The sequence below is a fragment of the Chiloscyllium plagiosum genome, chromosome 1, assembly GCF_004010195.1.
Source record: "Chiloscyllium plagiosum isolate BGI_BamShark_2017 chromosome 1, ASM401019v2, whole genome shotgun sequence".
Lineage (NCBI taxonomy): Eukaryota > Metazoa > Chordata > Chondrichthyes > Orectolobiformes > Hemiscylliidae > Chiloscyllium > Chiloscyllium plagiosum.
Window position 1 is genome coordinate 119,055,131 of NC_057710.1, and position 25,117 is coordinate 119,080,247.

A 25,117-nucleotide genomic window follows, 5' to 3' on the forward strand; every position below is an offset into this window, starting at 1 on the left:
GAGCTCTTTAGTGCAACATCATATCTTAATGCCTTCTGAAAATCCAAATATTACCCACTGCTTCCCCCTTTGTCACCTTTGTAAGGTTATGCTAATTCTGCTTGATTATGCATTAAGTGCTGTTACATCCTTTATAACACTAACATTTCCCCCAGAAAACCGATATGAAGTGCCATTTGGTAAAGTTTGTCTTCCTGTTTTAAATAAACTTGTTTGTTGCATTGGCAGTTGGTTACTACCAGTGCATTCACTATCTGTCGCTACTTCCTTTAATATTGTAACATACATTCCACCCAGATTGAAGGAATTTCAGTTGCTAACCTGTTTCCTGCTCACTTTTTCCTATCGGCTTTTGTATTTAGTCAGTTCTGCTTTAACACTGAAGTTCCATTCTCATGCAATCCAGTGTTAAGAAAATCATGTAATAGCAACACCATTGAAACTAATGGGGCCAGAATCAAGTTATAACCAATAAATGCTTTAAAACTTTTGTGCTTGAGAAACAGTATCAATTCATTAATTGTGTTATAGCAAATTCTTAACAAAATGTGCATTACAGCAGAATTGATCTGTATTTCCTCTCCTTTTGCCCCTTGCTTTAATTTCAGAATGCTAGTGTCTTCTAGCGTGTTATAATCTGAGCACAGAAACAGACCCTAGAGTCCAACTAGTCCATGCTCATCAAGTTTCCCAAACTAAACTAGTCCCACTTGTCTTCATTTGGCCCATACCCCTCTCAACCTTGCCTATTCATGTACCTATCCAAATGTCTTTTAAATATTTAGCTGGACCTGCATCTATCACTTCCTCTGGCAGTTCATTCCACATACAAACCACCAGCTAAGAGTTGGCCCTCAGGACTCAAATCTTTCTCCTCTTGTTGACTGTGATACAAAGTATTTATTCATCCCCTCTTCATCACTTGGTTCCTCATTATTCCTCCAGCCTCCTCTATAATGGCTGTTCAAGCATGACCAGCCAAGTCCTAGGCATAGTTGATTATTCAAATAACTCCAGTATTGCAATAGGTAATGAATGCTGACCTTGCCACCCCTTTTAAAAGTTCAGGTTAATTCAATATCAAATTTCAGGTCCTGTTCTCTAAATGTGAATTCATCTATTAACAACTCAGTTTTAGCTTAGCAACTTAACCACCAAAAACGTTTTGTTTGAATCTGTCCCCAACTTTGTCTTACTGAAAAGATAGTCCTCTGTTTAGCAAAATTCTATGGAACTGCAGCCCTAGGTGCAATACAATTTGTTTTCAAAAAGGGCCTTTCAACAAAATAATTTTTTTTTCTCTATACCACATCTTCTCCCCCCACCCTCCACAAACATAAAAGAAAGTTGAACCTTCAGAGTCTTGCCTAGCAACTCAGTCAACATCAAATACAAAATAGCCAGAAGCTCTGTTATGGACAAAGTGGACTCAGTAACTAACTAACTTCGAGTTTAGTAAACAAAGCAGAAGTTGCAGATATTTACTTGGGACCTCTAACTTACCCTCCATACAAAAGGTATATAAAATGACAAGTTAAAAAAAGCACTGTTTTCCTCCAGTGCCTTTGTAAACCCCAAAAGGCTTCAAAACAGAACGCAGACTGAGATTTGTTGCACATTTGAGCAATGCATATACTTTAGTTAACTCCATAATATTTTTTTCCCTAAAAACAGAAGATAAAGCCAAGAACCTCAATAGCAAATTGGTAGTTTACCTATAACATTCTCCAACTCCATCTCAGGATGGAATTTAATTGTCCTGCCAACCACCTTATTAGGTTATAATGCCAACCAACAGCCTAATTTTCCCCAAATGCTGAATTAAGATAAATATATAGCCATGTAGAAAACCACAATTAATATGAGTATTCATACTGTTTTATTTCAGCAACAGATGCAATGCATCACATACAACAGGGTACGCCAACAAACAAGTGTTGCATCACCAGTTAGTAGCAACTTTATTATAGACTATCACAGTACACAAAGAATGCGCTTCAAGTTGTACAAAGCAAAGTAACTACAACATAAAAAGATGTTTATATGCTATATACATTTGGGACACAAAAGATGTTGGTTTCAGATTTGATGTGGTACAAAAAAGTCCCAAAAGGGAAACAAAGATGCTTTCAGATTTAACATTTCCTCTTGACATGCTGTTCTGCTACACTGATGTTTATACCTCCGTTTCTCCACCTAGGAGAGAGTAAAAATGTTTTAGAACAGGAAAGAAGTTCACACCGTTTCACACAAGATTATAACACACACTGGCCAATACTTCAAGGTGCTGCACTGGAAAGCATTTTACTGCAGCAGATCTATTGACATCAGACCTGGTTTTATCAAGTCTGACACATTTAACCCAGTCAAAAATATACTACAGCTTGCTTGATGTTGTTTGGTTATCATTTGTAGTTTTCACTACTTAGCTACAAAGAAAAATAAAACAGCATTTTAAATAAAAAATTACCACACTGTAGATCCATAACTGAAATACAAGATGTTACCAAATAAAGAATACTGAATTAATTATGCAGTAAGTCATTATACATTTAAAAATGCCTGTAAGAAATGTTTAGCCAATGTTATATAAATATATGCAAAGATGACTGAAGACAAAGGCTGAAGTTTTCCAGTTTATCTTTAACGTTGATACATGATGTTGAAGAGACCATACCACAGGGCAGCATTTTCACGAGCACACCTCACGTTCTGTCCGCAATGCGCGGCCCCAAGAGAATCGTGTGGTCAGGGTGACACGTGTCCTGCAATGAAGTTCCCGCTGGCGGGTACAAACAAGGTATAATGTCAGAGTTAGAAGGCAACTTTTTCTTTCGTCTTGCTGGGTCCTTTATTTGCACCCATTAGCAGTACTTTACCTGTTAAATTTACAGACTTGTTAAAAAGTGTTAATCCCTCAGACCTTTAACACCTCCTGTTACAAAAAGCTGCAAATCACTTCAAATGAAAACTCTACGGTTACCTGATGTTCAGTACTTAAAGCAAAATTTATTTTACAAAACCTGACATTTTACATTATTAAAAACATACACTGGAAAATTATTTAAGTTTTTTCCTCCATTAGCTGCAACAAGATCTGTTACATACCTGCAGTGAAACAACTATATCAATTTTTCTTTAGTATGGTTGGTAGTTATTCTGGTGACTGCCTGCACCTCTAGATGCCTTTCCATAGCTGCTCTGCTGACCTGTCAAAGCGATTGGATTTTACAAGTTTAACAGGCAATTTGTAAATCTACATATTCACAAAATTACAAAGCCTAACTCAAGTGGCCCATTTACCAATTTAAATAACATCTTTGACCTAACTTACTAACACACCTGGACAGAAAGTTTCAGTACCAAAATTTGACTTTCTGCAGTTAGCAGAAAATGGGTAACAGCTCATTTTGAGTAACAGCTTATCCTATCCTCTTCTTTCACCCCTATAATTTTACCCACCTGGCCACTTGCCTCTAAACAGCCTCCTTCAGCAGAGAGGGTGAGGCAGTCCAGGCCGCAGACTTCTCCACGACCATCAATGCCGCTCCTTGATTGACCATCAGGAGGCACATTTGCTACGAGGAGATACGAGTAATGTTAGTTTTTCCTCCTCTGCAAAATGGAAATGCTGTTATCTGGACAAAAGCTGGCTAAACACTCCTTCTCATGGGTAATAAAAAAAGCCTCCAAACATAAAACAAGCTGGTTCCACTATCTTAATCCTTTACAGATGTTTAGGTCAAAAAGTTTTTGGCCAATTCAATCTATCTATAGATGAAGCACCTTGAAGGACACCAATGTGGTGTCATCAGAAATAACATGCAGGCTTGAGGTTGCAAATAAACAGCAAAACTAAAATGCTGCTTAACCAACAGCACTAAGGGAAACAGAAGAGATACAAAAGCTACAAAGACTACAAAGCTTTAACACCTCTCCCATAAGCTTTGTTATTCAAAATCTTTGATTCCTTTGTTACAATATTTTCAATACAAATATATCATTTAAGATCTTCCACTTTACTAACAGTTCTCCAAAATCTTACCACCTCACAAAAATAGTTACCAGCCATGTAGCCAAATGCTGTAACTTACTATTGTAGGTATCATATTCTGGAGCATATCCGTAGTTGTTGTAGTTATACCCAGAGTAATCATAACCTCCATATCCATTGTAACCTGGATTGCTATAGCCATTGTTGTAACTACTATAACCTTGATTCCAGTAGCTGTTGTATCCCTGGTTCCAGTTCTGACTTTGTCCTAAGAAAGATAGCAATACAAAAAAATCAGAGTTTGTTCTAAGACACACAACTCAAAAGGCTACAAGAAAAAGCCTAACACCTGAAACTATAACAAGTGATAAAACCTGCACTATATCGTATCCTATGCTGCCTGCCCCAGAAAATTTGCAGGGGACTGCCATGTGAAAAATAGAAAGCCTATACAAGAGAATTTCAATACCACCATATTTTGTGTGTATGCAATAAATGAGGGTGACTTATCGGTTAAAATGTTTGAACACAAAAGCAAGACAAGAACCTCCACAAATCTCCATTGCGACCACCAAGATTTACAAGAACGAGGATAAACAAAATCTAGGTACTTGAAAAAGAATTAATATCCACCAACATTTTCCAAATCTGTATTTGAAAATTGTGGCATGCCCAATAATCGTTAATCATTGGATGAGTGTTGAAAATGCTTAGGTTTAACTCATCATTTAAAAAAAACATTTTCCCAATAGGAACTACAGAATACTTCTTTCCTGAATTAATTTTACTGTATTGTTACATACATTAACCCCAGTTATAAAATGCAAATTCAATATTTTAATTATATTCTATTACTAGAATTTTCTATCACCAACTAACCCAAATCAGGGTAGAATACAAGTACAGAGCAGAAACAACCTCAGTGAAACTCTAAGGATCATTGCGATATAACCAGTAGACATTAACAATGACTTGAGGAATCACTTGCTGACCAATGACTCAAATCTTTTCCATTACTACCTCTTTAGGGAGATGGGAAAATGTCAAATCCCAATGTTCTGGCCTTTTATTTCTTCCATTTTACAACAAAGAATTGGTGTACGGACAACATCTTTTAGCATACTCTTCTACCTCACTAAATTGTAGTGAACAAAGTGTTATATAGATTACCAGAGATTCTTCACACTTAAAATTATATAGCATTCCTCAGTCATATTGCTTAACAAAGGTAATGTAATTCCTCAGTACCATACATTTTAAATCTTTTCCACCCAACAGTCATAACCAGACTGAATCCCCCAATGAACAAGTGGGAAAAGGTTAACCGGATAAACCGATAATTACCTAGCCATGCATTCCTTTACCGTTCCAGTAAAGAAATCACTTCATGTTCAAAACCCACTCGTCAGGAAATTAACTTACCCCCTCTACCACGACCTCTTCCACCAAACCCACCTCCACCTCTGCCTCCTCGTTGCTGCTGTTGCCTGTAGACTTCTTTAGGTTGTGCCACTTTAATTTCGCACTGTTTAAAAAATGCAAAAGTATCAGGTTGAAAATAAATCTACAAACCAGGTGGCCGATATAGACTAAAGCATATGAGAGTGAGGCTTTAAACCATGCAACGATGATCTTATAGCATAAAGTCGCCATAGTCCGACCAGACAATAGGCTTTTCTCATTACGACATGTGAGCACTTCATCTAGATTGACAATTCAAAGTAATTGCAAGAGAGGAGTACAGTTGACAAAGTTAGTACTTTTTAGATGAACAGCTGAATTGAATGACTTGCAGAGCCAACTGAGACTTATTAGAATAGATTTAGATTAGATTACATTACAGTGTGGAAACAAGCCCTTCGGCCCAACAAGTCCACACCGTCCCGCCGAAGCGCAACCCACCCATACCCCTACATCTACCCCTTACCTAACACTATGGGCAATTTAGCATGGCCAATTCACCTGACCTGCACATCTTTGGACTGTGGGAGGAAACCAGAGCACCCGGAGGAAACCCACGCAGACACGGGGAGAATGTGCAAACTCCACACAGTCAGTCGCCTGAGGCGGGAATTGGACCCGGGTCTCTGGCGCTGTGAGGCAGCAATGCTAACCACTGAGCCACCGCACGCCCACAAGAAGGTTATGTTCCTAACCAAGAAAGGGAAGTGTGTCATGGTCAAAGCTGACATCAGTCACCGCATATTATTTATCTTGTTGTTGTGGTTATGATGTTATTTGTCTTTCCTAAATTATATCTGGCTGTAATTGAAATGTACATGATTGACTATGAAGTACTTTGAATATACAGAGATTGAGAAAGATATTCTATAAGTTATCTTTTTTTTTTTTAACCTTCCCCCAACCCTTTTTGCTGAAATCGAAAACTTGTTTTCTTCAGTTAGGTGAGAAGATAAAACTATCTTGGACAATTTTATGGACTGAAAAGACAACTGGCTGGCAGCTGATTCATCTTAAAAAGCAACAGATGCTTCTGATTTTTCTGGGAAATAATAGAAGTATAACTTTTGTTCACACATCCTATTTTTCTCTATTTTTAGTGTCTGCTCTACTTGATTGTCTTTCCACAAATTTTTCTGCCACCAATTATTTTCTACTTTTTTATTTGAGATCTGCCTCCCACAGACAACCTCCAGTATTGAGGTCAATTTTTCTTTAAATTGCAAGCATTTATAAATAGAACATTATTTTATGTACATACACAGTATTAAAGCAATTCTGTACAGTATTTGCATGTACTTTGGCAGAAAGACCTTACACAGAAAGTCCTTCCCCAATGTACCTTGCCACAGCTACTGTGCACAAGTCCTGGACATTGGAACGTACCAGCCTGCAACATTCAGTATTTGTCCTGGAAGCATAACAAGTTTTGGGTGCACCAAAGCGTGCCCTTCATCAAGTTGATGGTTCTCCAGATGCAGCTGATGTTTGTGTTAGTGTGCATTCGAGAGAACAGATCGTAGAGCACACCTCAAAAACCAATACATCTCTCTCCAAACCTTCTTTGCAAAGGTAGGTTTCAAAAGTAGATTGTGACAGTCTCTACGCCCACACTCCTCAGCCATATGGAGTGTAACATGGAGCAGACAGTCTGGGTGTTCATGAAGGGTCTCAGAGGGAATGCCCTTCTCACCACCAACCAAGCCAAGTCTTAGTGCTGGGTGGAAAGTTTTGGCAGTGAGGCATTCTGCCAAATGACTGACAATCTGCTAAGAGAACCATCCGACAGAACCCACCCTCTCCTTTTCTCTGTAGGGTCTTGAGGATAGTACATGCTGACCGTTGCCTGACGGACTTGTGGTCAAAGGTGTTTTCCTTTCCAAATCTTTTCATGAGGGACAGGCGATACAGAAGGTCAAATTACTACAGAGTTTTCCACAGCAAGACAGCCAGGCCCATCCTTCCTAACACCTGGGACAAGTAGAACCTCAGTGAGACTTGATGTTTACGTACCCAAGGTCTACACAGACTTGATGCAACCTGGTCATCAGGATGAGGGTGGAATTGGATATGTTTTCCCCCACTTTATCCAGAAAGCATAGTGTCCTAGCAGGTCCGGTTAAACTTTGCCCTCCAGATTAAGTAGATAATAGCTCAGGTAACTGCAGTGGCACAGACTAGGGGTAGAAGGCAGACCTGCGCCATGTACAACGGACGAGAAGCAGTACTCCCATCTCCTCAGTTTCTGCCTCACCCTGGCAATACACTCCTCCCAGATTTTGGCACACACCCCAGATCTTCAGAATCATGTACCCAGCACCTTCTGGTGAGGAGGATAAAGGCTAACCCAGTTCCTAAAAAACATGGCCTTGTTCTTGTTGCAATTTACCTCGGCTCCCAAGGCCAGTTCAAGCTGGTCGCAGATGCTTGAGAGTCAGTGCACTAACAGCGGACCAGAGTAGAAATCAGCATCATCCATGTACACTGAAGCATTGTTCCATGCAACAGTGTCTTAGAGGTCGGTCACTCCTCTCAGGCTCACATTCTTCCTGCTGGACTCCGCTAAAGGCTCCTTATGACACACAAAGGCAGGATAGTGGGCAGTTCTGCGTGACCCCAGATCTGATTGGAAAGCTTTCTGATTCGCACCCAGATTAACCATAAACCGAACATAAAATGTCCTGCTCCAAGAAACCAGGTTGGGGAAATTTTGTTCAGATCTAGAATAGTGATCACTTAAACTATTAAAATAAAACGTGTGGGCTAATGAGTGTGTGGACTAAACAAGTATAACCTGAATTAATTTATTAAGCATAAAGAAAAATGCTCCAGTAATCCTGTAAGGACAAAGGAATTGGATAGTTTGATTGTACATTCCTGTATTTGTCCAACAAATTTAAAATAGGTGATCAGAGAAACAATTTTTTAAAAATCACATTAGCGCACAAAACAAGTCCTCAGTTGTCTGTAAAAGGGCAGCATTGGGTGGGGTGGGAGGAAGAGATTCATAAAAAAATATGTTTGCAAACAGGGAATGGTAAAGATACATTATGATTTCATCCAAATATTCACAGAACAAGTTAGCCAAAATGCAAACCCCCTCACCAAAAGCATCCAAATAGACTTTACAGCAAGGAAATACTTAGCATGCTTAGTGAGCTTAGAACAAACAAACAAAAATAAAAATTAGGAAATCCGGTATTTACCTACTACAGCAAGTGAAATTAGGATAGATTGACAGGTATAAGGACACTACCACACCCTGGAGGTTGCAGTTGGTATGGATGAAGTTCAAACTGACCCGAAAGTAGGTGATGTATTAATACCAAACATCATGAAACCAAGTAAAATGCAGCTCTATGTGGGCATAGCATCAGTAGTCATGCATAAGAGGTCGTAGTGAACTCTGTCAAGTCATTAAGACAGAGGAAAGGTATTTAAAGGCTGAAAACTGTCCAGTGTAAAGGCATAAAGCTAATAGTGTTACAGTTCTACATCATTTAGAAAGGCTGGTAAAACAAAACAGATGAGAGAAATGTAGTCATCTCTGGTATAAATGATAGCAATGTGTGGCAAAGGCAAATCCACACATTTACTTCAAACTAAGTCAACTAAGTAATAGGATGGGCCCTTCAAAAGTTGGGCTCAAAGAATAGAGGAAGCAACTCTTCAAAGTGATAAATGCATGGGATGGCAAAAATATTGATGCAAGAAACAAGTGTAAGCTACAGTGGAAGGATTAATTAAAATGGACTGCATAGTCATCTATGTCTTTCAACTTGTAACAAGATTCATTTCCAATTTGAAATATCAGCCAAATTTCATAGACAACTGGTCCTTCTCCAATTATTTAAGGCAATTAACAAGACAAACTTTTTAAATGGTGCTACACTGTATACTATACAAAGCCAACCACACATTTTCATCATTTCTCTCCTCACATGAAACTTGGAGTTGTTTGTCTGAGCTTTTATTCCCAGAGATGCACAGAATTTTGAAACTTTCAGTCTTGAAAAGAGAAGTTCCAAATGGTAGCACCAAAGAGGAAAAGGAAATCAAAAATCTTAAAACTTTTTACAAGATTGACTTTGGCTACATTCTGCAAAGCAAAAATGCACTCTGCAAACTGAAAAGGTCAGATTAAGTAAAGTTGTATATGAAAGAATCCAAACGTGCACAAAATTTTTGTTGTCTCTATCTTTTCATGCACCATCCCACTTGCATTTTACACTAGATTGCTAAATTAGCTCCACCTCAAAATTTAAAAGTGCATGAAATGTCATAGAAACAAGTCCTTTGACCCTCAATCATAGTCATCCTAGTTACCCAACACTTCAGCTGTGCCTAGCAAAGTATTAAATATCTCCCAAAGCCCCAGCAATTTCTGGCCTCCCATAGCAGTTTGGGATACATCTCATCAGCCCTGGGGATTTATGCAATGTTTGCCCACTAAAGCATCTAACACCTTCTCATTTACAATCTTAAGGTATTCTAGAACCTCACCATCGACTGATATCCCTGGCTACAATGTCTTTCTCCTCTTGACACAGATGCAAAATATTTACGACCTCACCCATGGCCATTAGCTCTACGCACAGGTTGGTCTCAAATAGGTTCCACTCTTTCCATGGTAATCTAACTCTTAATATACTTATATAAAAAAAAAGCCCTGGAGTTTTCCTCGATCCTAACTACCGAAGGGCTCCTCTTTACCCTTCCATTTTCCTTTTTAAGCAACTTCCTACCATACACTTTTAAAGGGCCTAGTTCTAAATGCACTCTCTGACATATGCTTCCTGTTTTTTCTCTTTATCAAACTCACGATATCCAATGTTGTCTGGTCTTGGAGATAGTGAGGAAAGATTTCAATCAGAGACTGGTACAGTTGAGAACAAAGGCGAGTCAAAACAGTCAGGGACAAAGCACAGAACAAGGTAGGACTGATGAATTAAACTGCATTTATTTCAATGCAAGAGGCCGAACAGAGAAGGCAGATGAACTCAGGGCATGGTTAGGAACATGGGACTGGGATATTATAGCAATTACAGAAACATGGGTCTGGAATGGACAGGACTGGCAGCTTAATATTCCAGGATATATATGCTACAAGGAGGATAGAAGGAGAGGCAAGAGAGGAGGGGGAGTGGCATTTTTGATAAGGGATAGTTTTACAGCTGTACTGAGGGAGGATATTCCCAGAAATACATCCAAGAAAGTTATTTGGGCTGAACTGAGAATTATTGGGATTGTATTATAGACCCCCTAATAGTCAGAGGGAAATTGAGAAACAAATTTGTAAGGAAATAGACTGGGACTGCCATAGTGATAAGGGTTTAGACGGAGAGGAATTTGATAAGTGTGTACAAGAAAAATTTGATTCTATGTGGATGTACATACTAGAGAAGGTGCAAAGCTTGACCTACTCCTGGGAAATAAGGCAGGGCAGGTGACTGAGGTGTCAACGGGGGAGCACTTTGGGGCCAGCAACCATAATTCTATTAGTTTTAAAATAGTGATAGAGAAGGATAGACTGGATCTAAAAGTTGAAGTTCTAAATTGGAGAAAGGCCAATTTTGACAGTGTTAGGCAAGAACTTCCAAAAGCTGATTGGGTACAGATGTTCGCAGGTAAAGGGTCAGCTGGAAAATGGGAAGCCTTCAGAAATTAGATAATGAGAGTCCAGAGAAAGTATATTCCTGTCAGGGTGAAAGGAAAGGCTGGTAGGTATAGGGAATGCTGGATGACTAAAGAAATTGAGGTTTTGGTTAAGAGAAAGGAAGCATATGTCAGGTACAGACAGGAGAGATTGAGTGAATCCTTAGAAGAGTATAAAGGCAGCAGGAGTATATTTGAGAGAGAAATCAGGAGGGCAAAAAAGGGGACTGAGATAGCTTTGGCAAATAGAGTTAAGGAAAATCCAAAGGGTTTATACAAATACATTAAGGACAAAAGGATAACTAGGGAGAGAATAGGGCCCCTCAAAGATCCTTTTTACCCCTCAAAGATCAGCAAGGTGGCTTCTGTGTGGAGCCACAGGAGATGGGGCAGATACTAAACAAGTATTTTGCATCAGTATTTACTGTGGAAAAGGACATGGAAGGTACAGAATATGGGGAAATAGATGGTGACATCATGAAAAATGCCCATATTGCAGGGGAGGAAGTGCTAGATGTCTTGAAATGCATAAAAGTGGATAAATCCCCAGGACATGATCAGGTGTGCCCTCGAACTCTGTGGGAAGCTTAGGGAAGTGATTGCTGGGCCTCTCACTGAGATATTTGTATCATCGATAGTCACAGATGAGGTGCCGGAAGACTGGAGGTTGGCTAACGTGGTGCCACTGTTTAAGATAGGTGGTAAGGACAAGCAGGGAACTATGAACTTTTTCTTCATGATTATCAAACTATTAGGGTAACCTTTTATTCCAATGTCCTTGGTTTCTAGCTTTCCCTTCTATGCATTTATATGCTGCCTCAATTTGTTTCACATTTCAATGTTACTAATGGAAGTCAATTTGGAATGCGATATTTGACCATCATTATTTATTAGTTTTAGGTTTGGTCTCAAACCTTTTCATAATGTTAAGACCCTCACCATTGCCTGATCATCTCTTTTCCAGGGAAAACACCAACTGTTTAACCTTTTCTAGAAGGTTAACTGGTTCGTGTATCAGCTTCAAAATATTTTTTATCTTCTTCCAATGCCTCTAATATTTTATTCAATCCCAAACTTTGCAAAGTCCTCAGAGGCCTTCCATATTTTTAATGCAAGTTGTTTTTCCTGTTTCATCCCCAATGAACCCCATAGCTTTGCTTTTGGCCATACCAGTTTTGTGTATCTGTACGCATATTGCATTTTGCTGCTGTGTTAAGTTTAGATACCTATTTTTCAAATGGCTTCATTTCTGATACCATAATGGGTTCTTAAACTTAAGTATATTGAAAATTAATTTGTGCACTGCACTTCCAATCTGGAAGCTTATCCTGTAATGTGTCACTGTTTACTTCTGCACTGACTATACCTCAAATTTGACTGGGCCCATATATAGAAATTGGATCAGATTCCCAAGTCCAAATTGCTTGACAATAGTGAACTGACAATTTATCATCACTTTCTACCTTCATCACGCTGAACTACAACCTGTACTTTTTTTGTAGCCAGTTTATAATCCATGTTGCTACTTGTGCGCTGATTCCACGTGCTCCAACCTTAACCTTGAGTCTACTAGGAGATACCATACTTAAGAAAATCAAAATATTATTGAAAAGCCCAAATATAATTATATCCACCGCCTATTTTTCTTTTCACTCATAGTTCAAGTTGTCAATAAAATTGTTCCAACAGGACTGTCATCCTTTACCATAATTTCAATTTCTAAATTTATCCCATTATACCTTTCCTACCATCAATATTAAGGTAACTGGTCTATAAGTTCCTGAACTAGTTCTGTATCCTGCCTTAAATACAGACCCATGCTACTGTACTCAACTTTCTTTTTTATATTCACATAACAGCATCCCAGATATCTCTTGCCTAGTTTCTTTTAATATTCACAATTCACCCAGACCCAGGCTTTAACCTCTCAATAGTTAAGTTATCAATAATCTTCCCCATTTCCAACTTAAAATGTGATCTTTTGATCTCTTCCAGTGCCACTTTCACTTATTTTCCCTGATAAATGCATGGGCAAAGTAAACATTCAGTATTTCAGTAATTGTTCTGGAATTATCTGTGAACTGAACTGGTGTATCCTTTAGTACTTTGTATCTTATTCTTTTATCATAGAATATTGTTCTACAGATATCAAATTCATTTACAATTCCTCTTTGCATTCAGAACACTGTCCTTGGACTCCTTTTGTAACATTTTTGTATTTGCTTTTGTTTCCTGTAAAACAGTGTCAGTCATGGCACTATTTCACAGGACAGCAGTTATCCCCAATGTTTATTCCCAAGTCAACATCACAGAAACAAATAGTCTGCCCATTATTACCTGCTTGTGTACGTATACACAAATGAGCTGACATTTCATAATCTACAATTGCACGTACCCCTCAAAAAGCACAAGGGACATTGAGTCATCCCTGATGGTCATGAAAAGCACATAAATCCATGTTTTTATTTTTATTTAGGGCACACCCTTAGCTTTAGCTTCAATTTTCTCCCTATCTTTTTATTCATCTATTGTCAAACTCTTGGTTAGTTTGTTCTTTTCTCTAATTTTTGAATGAAATACACTTGTTTGAATATACTTCGTTACTTCCAGAGTGCCATCTTCAGCTTTTCCAAACTTATTTTGGTCATTATCTTATCTATGCCAAATTTAAACATTTTTGTTGCTGTTTAGATTTGTCAATTATTTGCAATGGTTCTTTTCCCACAATTAGATTCCTTTTTATGGCTTTCTTAAATTATGGGCCTATGGCAAAAAGTAAAAAAAAATAAATTTTCTTAACGAAATTTCTCAGTGTTTGAATCCTTCCATCAACTCACTCCCTGCCATTTTTCTAACCTCCTCCAGCATTCACCCAAACGTTAGGTGAGACAGTGGCATTGCGACAATGCTACTGGACTAGTAACCCACAAGTCCAGGTTGTCTGGGGACGTTAGATTTCAGATTCAAACCAAAGCTTGTCTCAATGGTGACAATGCCAACTATCAGTAATTTATTGTAGAACTCTTTGGGGAAGGAATGTGCCAACCTTTCATAGGTCTCCAGATCCACTTTAAGGCAATCAAATTAACTGGTCTATGAAATGGCTGAGCAAGGTCCTCAGTTCAAGGGTAATTCAAGAGAGGCAACAAATGCTGTCAGTGACACCCACACCCCATGTCAGAATAAAGATGTCAGCTCCTGACTCTAGATTATGGCGCAGATTACCTTTCCAATGCTTCACCACTGGCACCTGTGCACACCACCACCTGCACGGAGCTTCATCAGTCAAGGTTTCTCCACCTGCATCATCTCTTTCCTTACACCACCCCCCAAAAAAAATAACCTGACCAAGCTTTAGGTCAACCCTTCAAAAAATTTCTTATGGCTCAAAAATGTTCCACATTTAAAATATGAAACACTTGGAAAAAATAATGTTCTACCCCACAAATGCATTAAAGCTTGTAGTGAAAATGTTGCCAGGCATACCTTGCTAGATCCTATGTTGTGATACTTGTTTTCTAATAGTCTTTTTACTGGTTCTTCCTCCTTAAACGTGATGAAGCAGAAACCTCTCCGTTCATTTGTCTTGTTGTCAATGGGAAGTTCAATGCCTTCAATCTACAATAAAAATATAATTCGGGTATAATTTACATATTCATACCTGACTGTTCAGTTCATCAATACTGAATGAAACTATAAACTACCAAATGTTTAACATTGTAATCCAAAAAGAAATCAAGCAAAATGAAGTAGTGATTTAGTGCTCAAAGTTGAATAATAAAGTAATTTTAACTGAGTTTTTCAGGGGGACATTTCCTCCCAACTTCATAAGAAAATTGGGTACTTGTTTTTCCCCCAACTTAAACCTTAATTTTACTCAAAATACATGAGACTGCAAACAAAACTGTAATATTTACATTGGACAAACCTGGTTAACATCTTCTCAACGCATTTCAATGACTAGAATGTATAGATACAATAAACAAATAGCTGTTGTAGAGATGTACAGCAGGGAAACAGACCCTTCAGTCCAACCGTCCATGCCGACCAGATATCCCAATTTAGTCCCAACTGCCAGCACCCGGCCCATATCCCTCCAAACCCTTCCTATTCGTATACCTATCCAGATGCCTTTTAAATGTTGCAATTGTACCAGCCTCCAACACTTCCTCTGGCAGCTCATTCCATACACGTATCACTCTCTGCATGGAAAAGTTGCCCCTTAGGTCTCTTTTATATCTTTACCCTCTCACCCTAAACCTATGCCCCCTAGTTCTGGACCCCCCCGCCCCAGGGAAAATACTTTGTCTATTTATCCTGTCCATGCCCCTCAATTTTGTAAACCTCTATAAGGTCACCCTCTCAGCCACCAACACTCCAGGGAAAGCAGCCCCAGCCTGTTCAGCCTCTCCCTATAGCTCAAATCCTCCAACCCTGGCAACATCCTTGTAAATCTTTTCTGAACCCTTTCAAGTTTCACAACATCTTTCTGATAGGAAGGAGATCAGAATTGCATGCAATATTCCAACAGTGGCCTAACCAATGTCCTGTACAGCCGCAACATGATCTCCCGACTCCTGTACTCAATACTTGACCAATAAAGGAAAGCATACCAAATGCCTTCTTCACTATCCCATCTACCTGCGACTCCACTTTCAAGGAGCTATGAACCTGCACTCTAAGCTCTTCGTTCAGCAACACTCCCTAGGACCTTACCATTAAGTCCTAAGATTTGTTTTCCCAAAATGCAGCACCTCGCATTTATCGAAATTAAACTCCACCTTCCACTTCTCAGCCCATTGGCCCATCCGATCAAGATCCTGTAATTGGGGCAACCTTCTTCGCTGTCCACTACACCTTCAATTTTGGTGTCATCTCCAAACGTACTAACTATACCTCTTATGCTCACATCCAAATCATTTATGTAAATGACAAAAAGTAGAGGACCCAGCACCGATCCTTGTGGCACTCCAGTCTGAAAAACAAACTCTCCAGCACCACCCTCTTTCTTCCAACTTTGAGCCAGTTCTGTATCCAAATGGCTAGTCCTCCCTGTATTCCATGAGATCTAACTTTGCTAACCAATCTCCCCTGGGGAACCTTGATGAACACCTTACTGAAGTCCATACAGATCACACCTACTGCTCTGCCCTCATCAATCCTCTTTGTTACCTTTTCAAAAAAAAAACTCAATCAAGTTTGTGAGACATGATTTTCCATGCACAAAGTTATGTTGACTATCCCTAATCAGTCCTTGCCTTTCCAAATACATGTACATCCTGTGTATATGTTAAAGAAGCATTTGCCTCATGTCAGCGGTTTATGCTTTTTTGACAGTCATAAAAATTGAAGTTGATTAAATCAAAAATCTCTTTCTGACAAAGATCATGATTTGCAACTTGCCTCTCCATATGCTCCAAAGTAGTCCTTAACCATTTCTTCTGGTACATCAGGACTTAAGCCACCAACAAAAACTTTCTTTGCTGGTTCTTTGCCCTTTATTGCCTTTGCTCTTTTAGGGTCAATGAGCCGTCCATCCAGCTTGTGTTCCTTCAGTTCCAAGACCTGCAAGAATTTAAGAACAGTTTCTGTACTAAAACTATAATTTTCAGAGGGTGTGCATACTTGTTTTATGTTACAAATAATTAACAACTCTGAACCTTACTTAAAAAGTCATTTTTAACATTTGTAATAACAAAAATGTGTCAAAGGAAAAATGAAGTCTCAACCACTTAAGTTCTACCATTGTTTAAGTTCCAGTTCTGAGTTCAGTGCTGACTTGTCTACAGCAGCACAAGCAGAAAAACTGACTGTTACTCCTCCCAGTTCCAAGAGCATTTCTATAATGATCAAGGGATCTTATGGAATTTAATATTTTATTTTAGACCAAATTAAACTTTGATAGAATTACACCTTAAATTGTACCCAAATATGCCAAACAGAACCGAAGTAGTCCTCTGTTTTAACAGAATTGCTGGTGCCATAAATTACGAAGATGTACAAACTTCTGTGACAAAGGTCAAATGTAAATGCACAGGAGAAGCTCCTACCTCAATCCAAAATATTTTTCCCAGCGGGGATCAATAACAAAAAGCACATTTTGTGTACTTAAAATGATCACATCCGCTCTTTACTCACCTAGCTTCCTGCCAATTAGAGTCATGACCTGGGGTGAAAAGCAGAGGTCAGTGCCACAAGAACACAAACTGCACGCTTCTTGGTATCATTCCCTGCTGACAACAAATATCTTCAAAAATGGATTGAGTTTTGAACAATTTTTTTTTGTTACAAGTAATCTATACTTCATAATGCACAACACGGAAAGGATTTAGGTATAAGTCACTACACTAGAGTTCATTTGAAGTAGCATTCTCCAAATGAATATACAGAACCAGCTTTCTGCAAACTAAATCTTGCACACTATTAAAAACTCTGTTATTGAAAGCTGTTTATGAACACCCCCATCCAATTATGGACTACCTCCAAAATGGGTTACACTATTTGAGGTAACTTATAAAAAGGTGCTGAATCAAATAGCAGACTAGTAGCACATTTGAACTAGGACATTAGAAATACTGAAAGTAAATTACTGATTTGACTAAACATTGGAACCAAATAGGAAAGCCTAGTTATATAGCTTAGCAACGTTCTTTTCTAACGATCACAATTGGATACTTATATTTTTAAAGAATTGACACCCATTTACAACATACAATGGTTAACATTTCTCAATACAACTTTTATTCAAAGTCACAAGCACACATTTTGATGTAATTTATAATAGGGCTGAGAGTTGATTTACCCTGTCCACGCTTGCAGGTTCTCTGAATAGTACAAAACCAAATCCTCTTGAACGTCCCGTCACCGCATCCATCTTTATGGTACAGTCCACTACTTCACCGAACCTGGACAAGTAATCTGTCAAATCCTTCTTGCTTGTATCCCAGCTAAGACCCCCAATGAACATTTTTCTGTGAACAATAATATGCATATAGTGACCCCGGCAATTCATTGTTTATAATTAATAGCAATACAAAATAAGTTAAACAATAAGTTGTTTAAGCGCTTTCGACAGCTGACCATGTCTTACTTCCCTTTCCCTTGGAGGCAGTTTTTTTATTTTGAATCATCAAATATATCTAAAAATGCAATTTCTCTGTTGGGTTTTGCTGCCAAAATATTTCCCAAAATTAAAATAAAGGACAGATTTATTTCTTTAAAATAATAAACATCCATACCATCACACTGCAATAATTCATCAATCTTAGTTAACAAGATTTCCCAAATCCAGACTTCCCTAGAAAACTCATCATTTCTACCTATTCCTGTCCAATTAGCTGCCTTCTTTCTTATGCTGTTCTCTTCCCTTTTTCAGCATCTAACCACTTGGATCAGTTATTCTTCCTGCACCTTAAGTTTTCTTGTTCCTTGGCCACAATATTTTATTCAAACAATCAATCTACACTTCCACATTCATCCTAGACAGTCAAACAGGACACCATGTTTTCCTTGAATAGAGGTCTGAACAATGTCTGTCCGTCCATCCACCTACCTTCCACCCTCTACTTGTCTGAACTTGTTCTTAGTGAACAAAATTACCTTAAGTTGCTTAATTGTCCTATGCCTGGACCAACAGACACAGTTTCAAGTCCCACCTGTTCTAAAAATGCCTAATAACATCTCAAAACAGGCTGACTAGGAAAAATAAGTTAAATAAAAGAAATACAAGTTGCCTCATTTCCTGCTCCTACCCTTAAGTGGAAAGTGTCATCAACCTTGCTTCCAATGTCCATCCTTCCTTCATGGCCACATGGTCAGAATCAGAGTCCCTGCAGTGCAGTAAGAGGCCATTCGGTCCAGAGACTACACCAACTCTCCAAAGAGCATCCCATCCAGATCCAGCAACTTCACATTTACTGTGGCTAATCCATCTTTACACTGTGGGGAGGAAACTGGTGCACCTGGCAGAAACCCTCACAGACATGGGGGGAGAATGTGTAAACTCACCGCAGACAGCCACCCAAATATAGAATCAAACCTGGGTCCATGTCACTGAGGCAGCAGTGACAACCAGTGAACCATTGTGCCACCCAAATATTCATTTCTAACTCTAAGCATCCCTTTATTTCAGAGGGCGGACTGTCTGCCAACAGACAATAATGGACACCAATCACCTTCACTACACTTTTTCGCACTCAATTTCCTCTATTCTCCCAGGTTTTTCACTCTTCACTCCAACTGTTTAGAATCTGCAACTTTCACACCACTTCTGACATGTTTCCTTCCGAATAAACTGAGGATTCCCTCCACCATTTGAAAGAACCCTTGGCCACATTCATTCTTTTTAATTCAATTCTGCTCCTAATATTTCCTTTCTCTCCCTGAACTAAAATAGAGCTGTCCTTATTCTCACCTTATATCCAACCAACTTAACTTACAACATCAGATCATCAATACAATTTCCAACCCACCAAAGACGCCTATCACTCCACACCACCCCCCCCAAATTTTGGTAAATCAGACCATAAGGCTGTGTTCCTTCTCCTGTCTTATAAGCATGAAGATCCGGTACAGACAACCAATACGGTGCTGGTCAAGTGCTGAGGTCCTACACAATTACTTGAAGTTGGTGGACTGGTCCATATTCAAGAACTCAGCGGCCAACCTAGATTAAGTATGCTACTACCATCACAGGCTTCATCACTAAGTGCATAGCAGACTGCATGCCAATCCTTGTGTTCCCCAAACGGAAGATCCACTCCCTACTGAAGTCCAGGTCTGAGGTGTTCAAGTCAGGTGACCCTGACCTATACAGGAAATCTAGGTATGATCTTCACAAAGCCATTAGGGACACCAAGATACAATACCATACTAAACTAGACGCCCAGACTTACCACATGAACAACTGTGATACGGTCTACAAGATATAAAGAGCTATAAAGCAAAGCATTCTATGCTCGTTTTCAACAGGTCAGTGAAATGATGTCACCTGTCCCAACAGCCACAGGTGCATCTGTACCCACAGTCACTGCTGCAGATGTCAGATTGGCATCCTTGAGAATGAATGCATGGAAACTGACTGGCTCAAATGGAGTCCCTGGCCACGCACTCAGATGCTGCATGGACCTACTGGCAAGAGCATTCACAGACATCATTAACCTCTCCTTGTTATGATGGGGAGGTCCCCACCGACTTCAAGACGACCACTATGATCCCAGTGCCGAAGAAACATCAGGCAACATGCCTCAATGACTAGTGCCTGGTGGTTCTGACATTCACCACTATGAAGTGCTTCGAGAGGCTAGTAATGGCATACATCAACATCAGCCTCAATTTGTCTAGGGTCACAACAGGTCCTCAGTAGTGCCAGGAAGATTGCATATACACTCATCCCAGGAACATCTACATCAGACATCTACTTATGAACTTTACTCCACTTTCAACACCATAATTACAACCAAACACATCTCCGAACTCCGCGACCAGGACGCTGCACCACCCTCTACAACTGTTCCTTGACTTCTGGACCCACAGACTGCAATCAGTAACAATAGGTGACAACACCTCCTCCAGGATAAGCATCAACACCAGTGCCTTGCAAGGCTGCTTACTCAACCCATTACTCTACTCCTTATAAACTCAGACTGTGGCCAAGTTTAGCTGTAATTCAATTTCCAAATTTGTGGGTTGGATCTCAAAGATTAAGAAAGGTTCCATAGTACAAAGCAAAATAAAGAGTTAAGGGAATTAATAAAGAAACAAAATAAACGTCTAAAGATCGCCCAGGAAAGAGACAGCTTTGAGACAGGGTGGAAAGACAACAAGATCTTTCTCAATGTCAGTAAAATGAAAGAGCTTGACATTGACTTCAGGAAGCAGACTGGAGGACATGCCCATGTCTGTATCAATGGTGCTGAGGTGCATGTAATCAAAAGCTTCAGTCAAAAAAGGACACCAACACCAATACTTCCTCAAAAGGCTAAGGAAAGTCAGCATGTCAACAATGACTCTTGCCAATTTTTATAGATACATCATGGAAAGCATCCAGTTTGGTTACAGCATATCCTAGTATGGGAATGGTCTGCCCAAGACCACAAGAAATTACAGAGTAACGAACGCAGCCCAATCTATCATGGAAACCAGCCTTCCTTCCACCCCAAGAATGAAACCAACATAATCAAAGATCCCCTCAGTTATACTCCCATCAGACAGAACATACAATTGTTTGAAAATACATACCAATAGATTCAACAGATTCTTCCCTGCTATTACCAGACTTATGAACAGAGCTCTCATATCAGAGTTGACTTTTCTCTACACCTTCTCTCTGTAGCTGTAACACTATATTACCCTGACAAACTTATATAAGGTTGATTTGTCTGGATAGCAATACATTTTACTGTATTTCAATAAATCAAATCAAGCCCAATCCACTCCCAACTTCAGCCTCAGGGCAATTTTCTCCATAATAGTCTAGTCTGCTCAGTCAATCCGTGCAACTCCTCCCTTTCCATGAAAGTGCAGGAGATCCAAATCCTACTCTTTCAATCCTCTAGTCTCAAATTGCCAAGTCTCTGTTTAATCCTTCTAGGAAACAGCAATTTGGTTCCATTAATTTCAACAGAGTTTGTTGTGCTGACTGTTTACAATGTGATCTCCTCGATATCAATATAACCAAATGCAGACCAGGTGACTCCTTAGTGGAATACCTCCAGTCTGCCAGCATGACAGTTTCCAGTCACTTGTCATTTGAATGCTCCACAATGCTCCTGCTGGTACTTCTCGTACTATGTCTGCTGCAGCATTCCAATGAACCTTAAGTCACAACTCAAGGAACAGCACCTCATCTTTTAATTGTGCATATTACAGCATTCTGATCATAAGTGAATTCAAAAACTTTAGGTTAAAAAAAATCAATGCATCCATCTTGATTTGTTTCTTTGCTAATTTATGTTTTTTTTCCATATTTCTCCATTTTGCTTTACATTTCGAAACCAGCTTTCTCAGCACTGACACTGACTTTTATTTGATTATTAATTCCATTACCCCTTCATTTTGCTTGGCATTGCGAAACCCTTTCTTAGTTTTTCCTGCCCTCAAATTTATCACGTATCTCTTATTTTGTTCTCACCACCAGTCCCAAAACTTTTCCAATCCTGGTGAAACAAAGACTTGAAACTCTATACTGATATTGAACACAATAATAGCGACATTGTGATTTTATTATGAAGAAACGGTGGCCGATTTGGCAACGAAAATGGGAGGCCATACTTTATTGGCTTGTTAATACCCTCTTGCCGCGTGGGAGAGGTGGAGAAGGGGAGGCGCTGCTTAAAAGGTAGTGATGGAGGAAACTAGAGAGAGACCGTCATAGTGAAACTAGGTCACATACACAGCCAGCCGGACGCCAAGTCACTTAGCCACGTTGTTGAACCAAACAAAAACAAGAGATAAAGGGAGAAGCCGGAATGACAAGAGTTTAAGGAGAGACAGAACGAAGAGGCGGGCAATCCCCGGGTGGTGTATCCACGGCAAGTTCAGAGAGGAGGGGCGTGTGAACCAAACACGCGCTCGGGGCCCGGGGCCCGGGGCACGCGCCGCCCCCTTGGGGCGGGGGGTGGGTGTGGAGAGGAGAAGCGCTCTCCCCCGCCCGGGGGCCTCCGTCTCGGTGGTAAAGGGCTGTTTTCCCTCCCTACCCCCCGGGGTGCGGCCCCTTCTCCCTGCTTGCTCACCCTTCGTCATCCTCGTTCTTGCTGGCGTTTATTTTAGCTCCTTCAGGGAACTCCTCGGTGGGCGCCGCCGCCGCCGCGCTCTGCTCCATGAGGCCGGCGGATGGCGGGTTGTAATTGTACTGAGAGTCCATTGGTTCCTCTCTCTCCGGCGGGTTTTGTCGGGAGGGCAGGTTGGAGGAAGGAAGGGGGAGGGTGGGTAAGAGAGAGGGGGGAGGGGCGACCGGGACGACTACTCTCTCGTTATTTATTTATTTGTTTGTTTGTTTTCCCTTTTCCCCCACCCCCGCTCCTGCCACTAAGGACCGAGCGCCGCCGCTGCTGCTGCCGCCACCGATAATGATAATGATGGTGCTGCTCCTCCTCAGCTACAAAATGGCGGCCGGCGCATCACGGAGGGGGTGGGGCGGAAAATCCGGGCACCGGCCTCCTGTCGCCGGCACGTGATCGCTCGCTGCCCAATCGCGTGAGGCCGCCCTTGTGTCCGCTGCTCCTGGTTTCGGAGTGTCAACGCGTGCCCCCTCCATCCCCCACTGACTTTGTGGGTCTCGGGCCTTTCTGACTAGGAGCACGGAGTGCGCAGACTCGGAACCGGGGCAAGAATTCCAAACAATGAAACGTTCCATCGGTGGAACGTTCCCGGGGGGGGGGGGGGCTGGTGTAACCAATGGAGTGTGCTTTAGGGTGTGCACAATTATTTACACTGTCTAGAATCAGGGAGATTAATGACTTGAGTGAGGGAAGAAGACAATTGTCAAGTTTGCGAGTGACGCAAAATAGGCCTGGAGAAAACAGCGGTGAGGATGACACAAAGAGGGATAACAACTGGGCAGATGGACTCTAAATGTGGCGTCGGTGGAAGAATAGAGGCGCTATTATTTAAATGGGACCTGGGTTTGAATGCTGCTGTGGCAGATGGTGGAATTTCAATTCAATAAAAATCTGGGTTAAGAGTCTAATGACGACCGTGAATTTGTTGTCAATTGTCCGAAAAACCCATCTGGTTTACTGATGTCCTTAAGGGAAGGAATCTGCCATCCTTCACCTGGTCTGTATCTCCAGACGCACAGCAATGTGGCTGACACTTCACTGCCCTCTGGGCAATTATGGTTGGCAATAAATGCAGTCCTCATTTTTGCCGAATAAATGCTGGTCCAGTCAATGAGGCCCTCATCCAATAAATGAGTTTTGAGGGTCCTAAAGCTAGCACACAAGATCAACAGATAACAGGGAAGGTACGTGGAATGTTGGCCTTTATTTCAGAGATTGGAGTGTAAAAATAGGGAGGTCTTCCTGAAACTGTAGAAGACATGACTCAGACCACAGGTGGAATGCTGTGAACAGTATACTAGGCTGCTTATTGAACGGAAAGATATACTGGCATTGGAGGCAGTCCAGAGGAGGTTAACTAGGCTGATCCCTATTATGGAGGGATTATGTTATGAAGAGATGTAAATTCTGTACTCATTTGAATTTAGAAGAGTGTAAGGTAACCTTATTGAAACATACAAGATTCTTCGAGGACTTGGCAGGTAAATGCTGAGAGGTTGTTTCCCTTGTGGGAGATTGTAGAACTAGATTGCTTCATCTCAGGGTAAGGGACAAAGATGAGGATTTTTCTCTCTCTCAATTTGTGGAATTCTTTACCACAAGGCTGAGGATAGGTTGTTAAGTGTATTCAAGGCTGAGATGAACAGTTTATTAATCAGTAAAGGAATCAGGGGTTATCAGATCAAAAATGATCTCATTGAATGGCGGAGCAGACTTGGGTGGCTGAATGGATTGCTTCAGCTCCTGCTCCGATGTTATATAGGAGGGAGTAAAAGTTGGGGAGAGAGTGGGGGAACGGGGGAGAACAGTGGGCACAGATGCGTGAAGGAACGAGTGGATGAATGGGAGAAGGAAGAAAGAATGACTGGAAGAGACAAAATATAGACAAGAAAGATATAAATAGAAAGCGGCTTCGCTTGGTGGGCGGCACGGTGGCACTGTGGTTAGCACTGCTGCCTCACAGCGCCAGAGACCCGGGTTCAATTCCCGCCTCAGGCTACTGACTGTGTGGAGTTTGCACATTCTCCCTGTGTCTGTGTGGGTTTCCTCCGGGTGCTCCAGTTTCCTCCCACAGTCCAAAAATGTGCAGGTTAGGTGAATTGGCCATGCTAAATTGCCTGTAGTGTTCGGTGAAGGGGTGGAATATAGGGGGGTGGGTGGCGGGTCGGTGTGGACATGTTGGGCCGAATGGCCTGTTTCCACACTGTAATCTAATCTAATCTAATCT

The 25,117-nt window shown here is 40.6% G+C and overlaps 1 protein-coding gene across 6 annotated transcripts; it reads right to left on the reverse strand.

Moving 5' to 3' along the window:
- Positions 1-1,862: 1,862 nt before the first annotated feature.
- Positions 1,863-23,241, reverse strand: hnrnpdl (heterogeneous nuclear ribonucleoprotein D-like). Of its 6 annotated transcripts, XR_006312357.1 has the most exons (10): positions 22,843-23,241; positions 17,913-18,081; positions 16,514-16,675; positions 14,597-14,728; positions 5,417-5,519; positions 4,095-4,262; positions 3,463-3,578; positions 3,109-3,209; positions 2,678-2,782; positions 1,863-2,196 (listed from the first exon to the last, which is right to left on the reverse strand). XR_006312357.1 is itself a non-coding variant. In XM_043695066.1 (9 exons), exons 1-8 carry the CDS (start codon positions 22,971-22,973, stop codon positions 3,123-3,125), a joined length of 1,068 nt encoding a protein of 355 aa, XP_043551001.1. In that variant the 5' UTR covers positions 22,974-23,240; the 3' UTR covers positions 1,863-2,196; positions 3,109-3,122. The 6 variants fall into 6 exon arrangements, 4 of the variants coding, with proteins under 4 accessions (XP_043551001.1, XP_043551014.1, XP_043551023.1 ...); XR_006312359.1 differs by lacking the exon at positions 3,463-3,578 and having other exon boundaries at positions 22,843-23,238; XM_043695066.1 differs by lacking the exon at positions 2,678-2,782 and having other exon boundaries at positions 22,843-23,240.
- Between the last annotated feature and the right edge of the window lie 1,876 nt (positions 23,242-25,117).

Excerpts from the sequence above, each read along its gene's own strand:
- hnrnpdl (XM_043695066.1), bottom strand. The coding sequence starts at position 22,973 with ATGGACTCTCAGTACAATTACAACCCGCCATCCGCCGGCCTCATGGAG. Across the intron at positions 14,729-16,513 it reads ACTTTGGAGCATATGGAGAG|ATTGAAGGCATTGAACTTCC; the intron begins GCAAGTTGCAAA and ends TTTTTATTGTAG. Across the intron at positions 3,210-3,462 it reads GTTTAGAGGCAAGTGGCCAG|GTCAGCAGAGCAGCTATGGA; the intron begins GTGGGTAAAATT and ends TCGCTTTGACAG.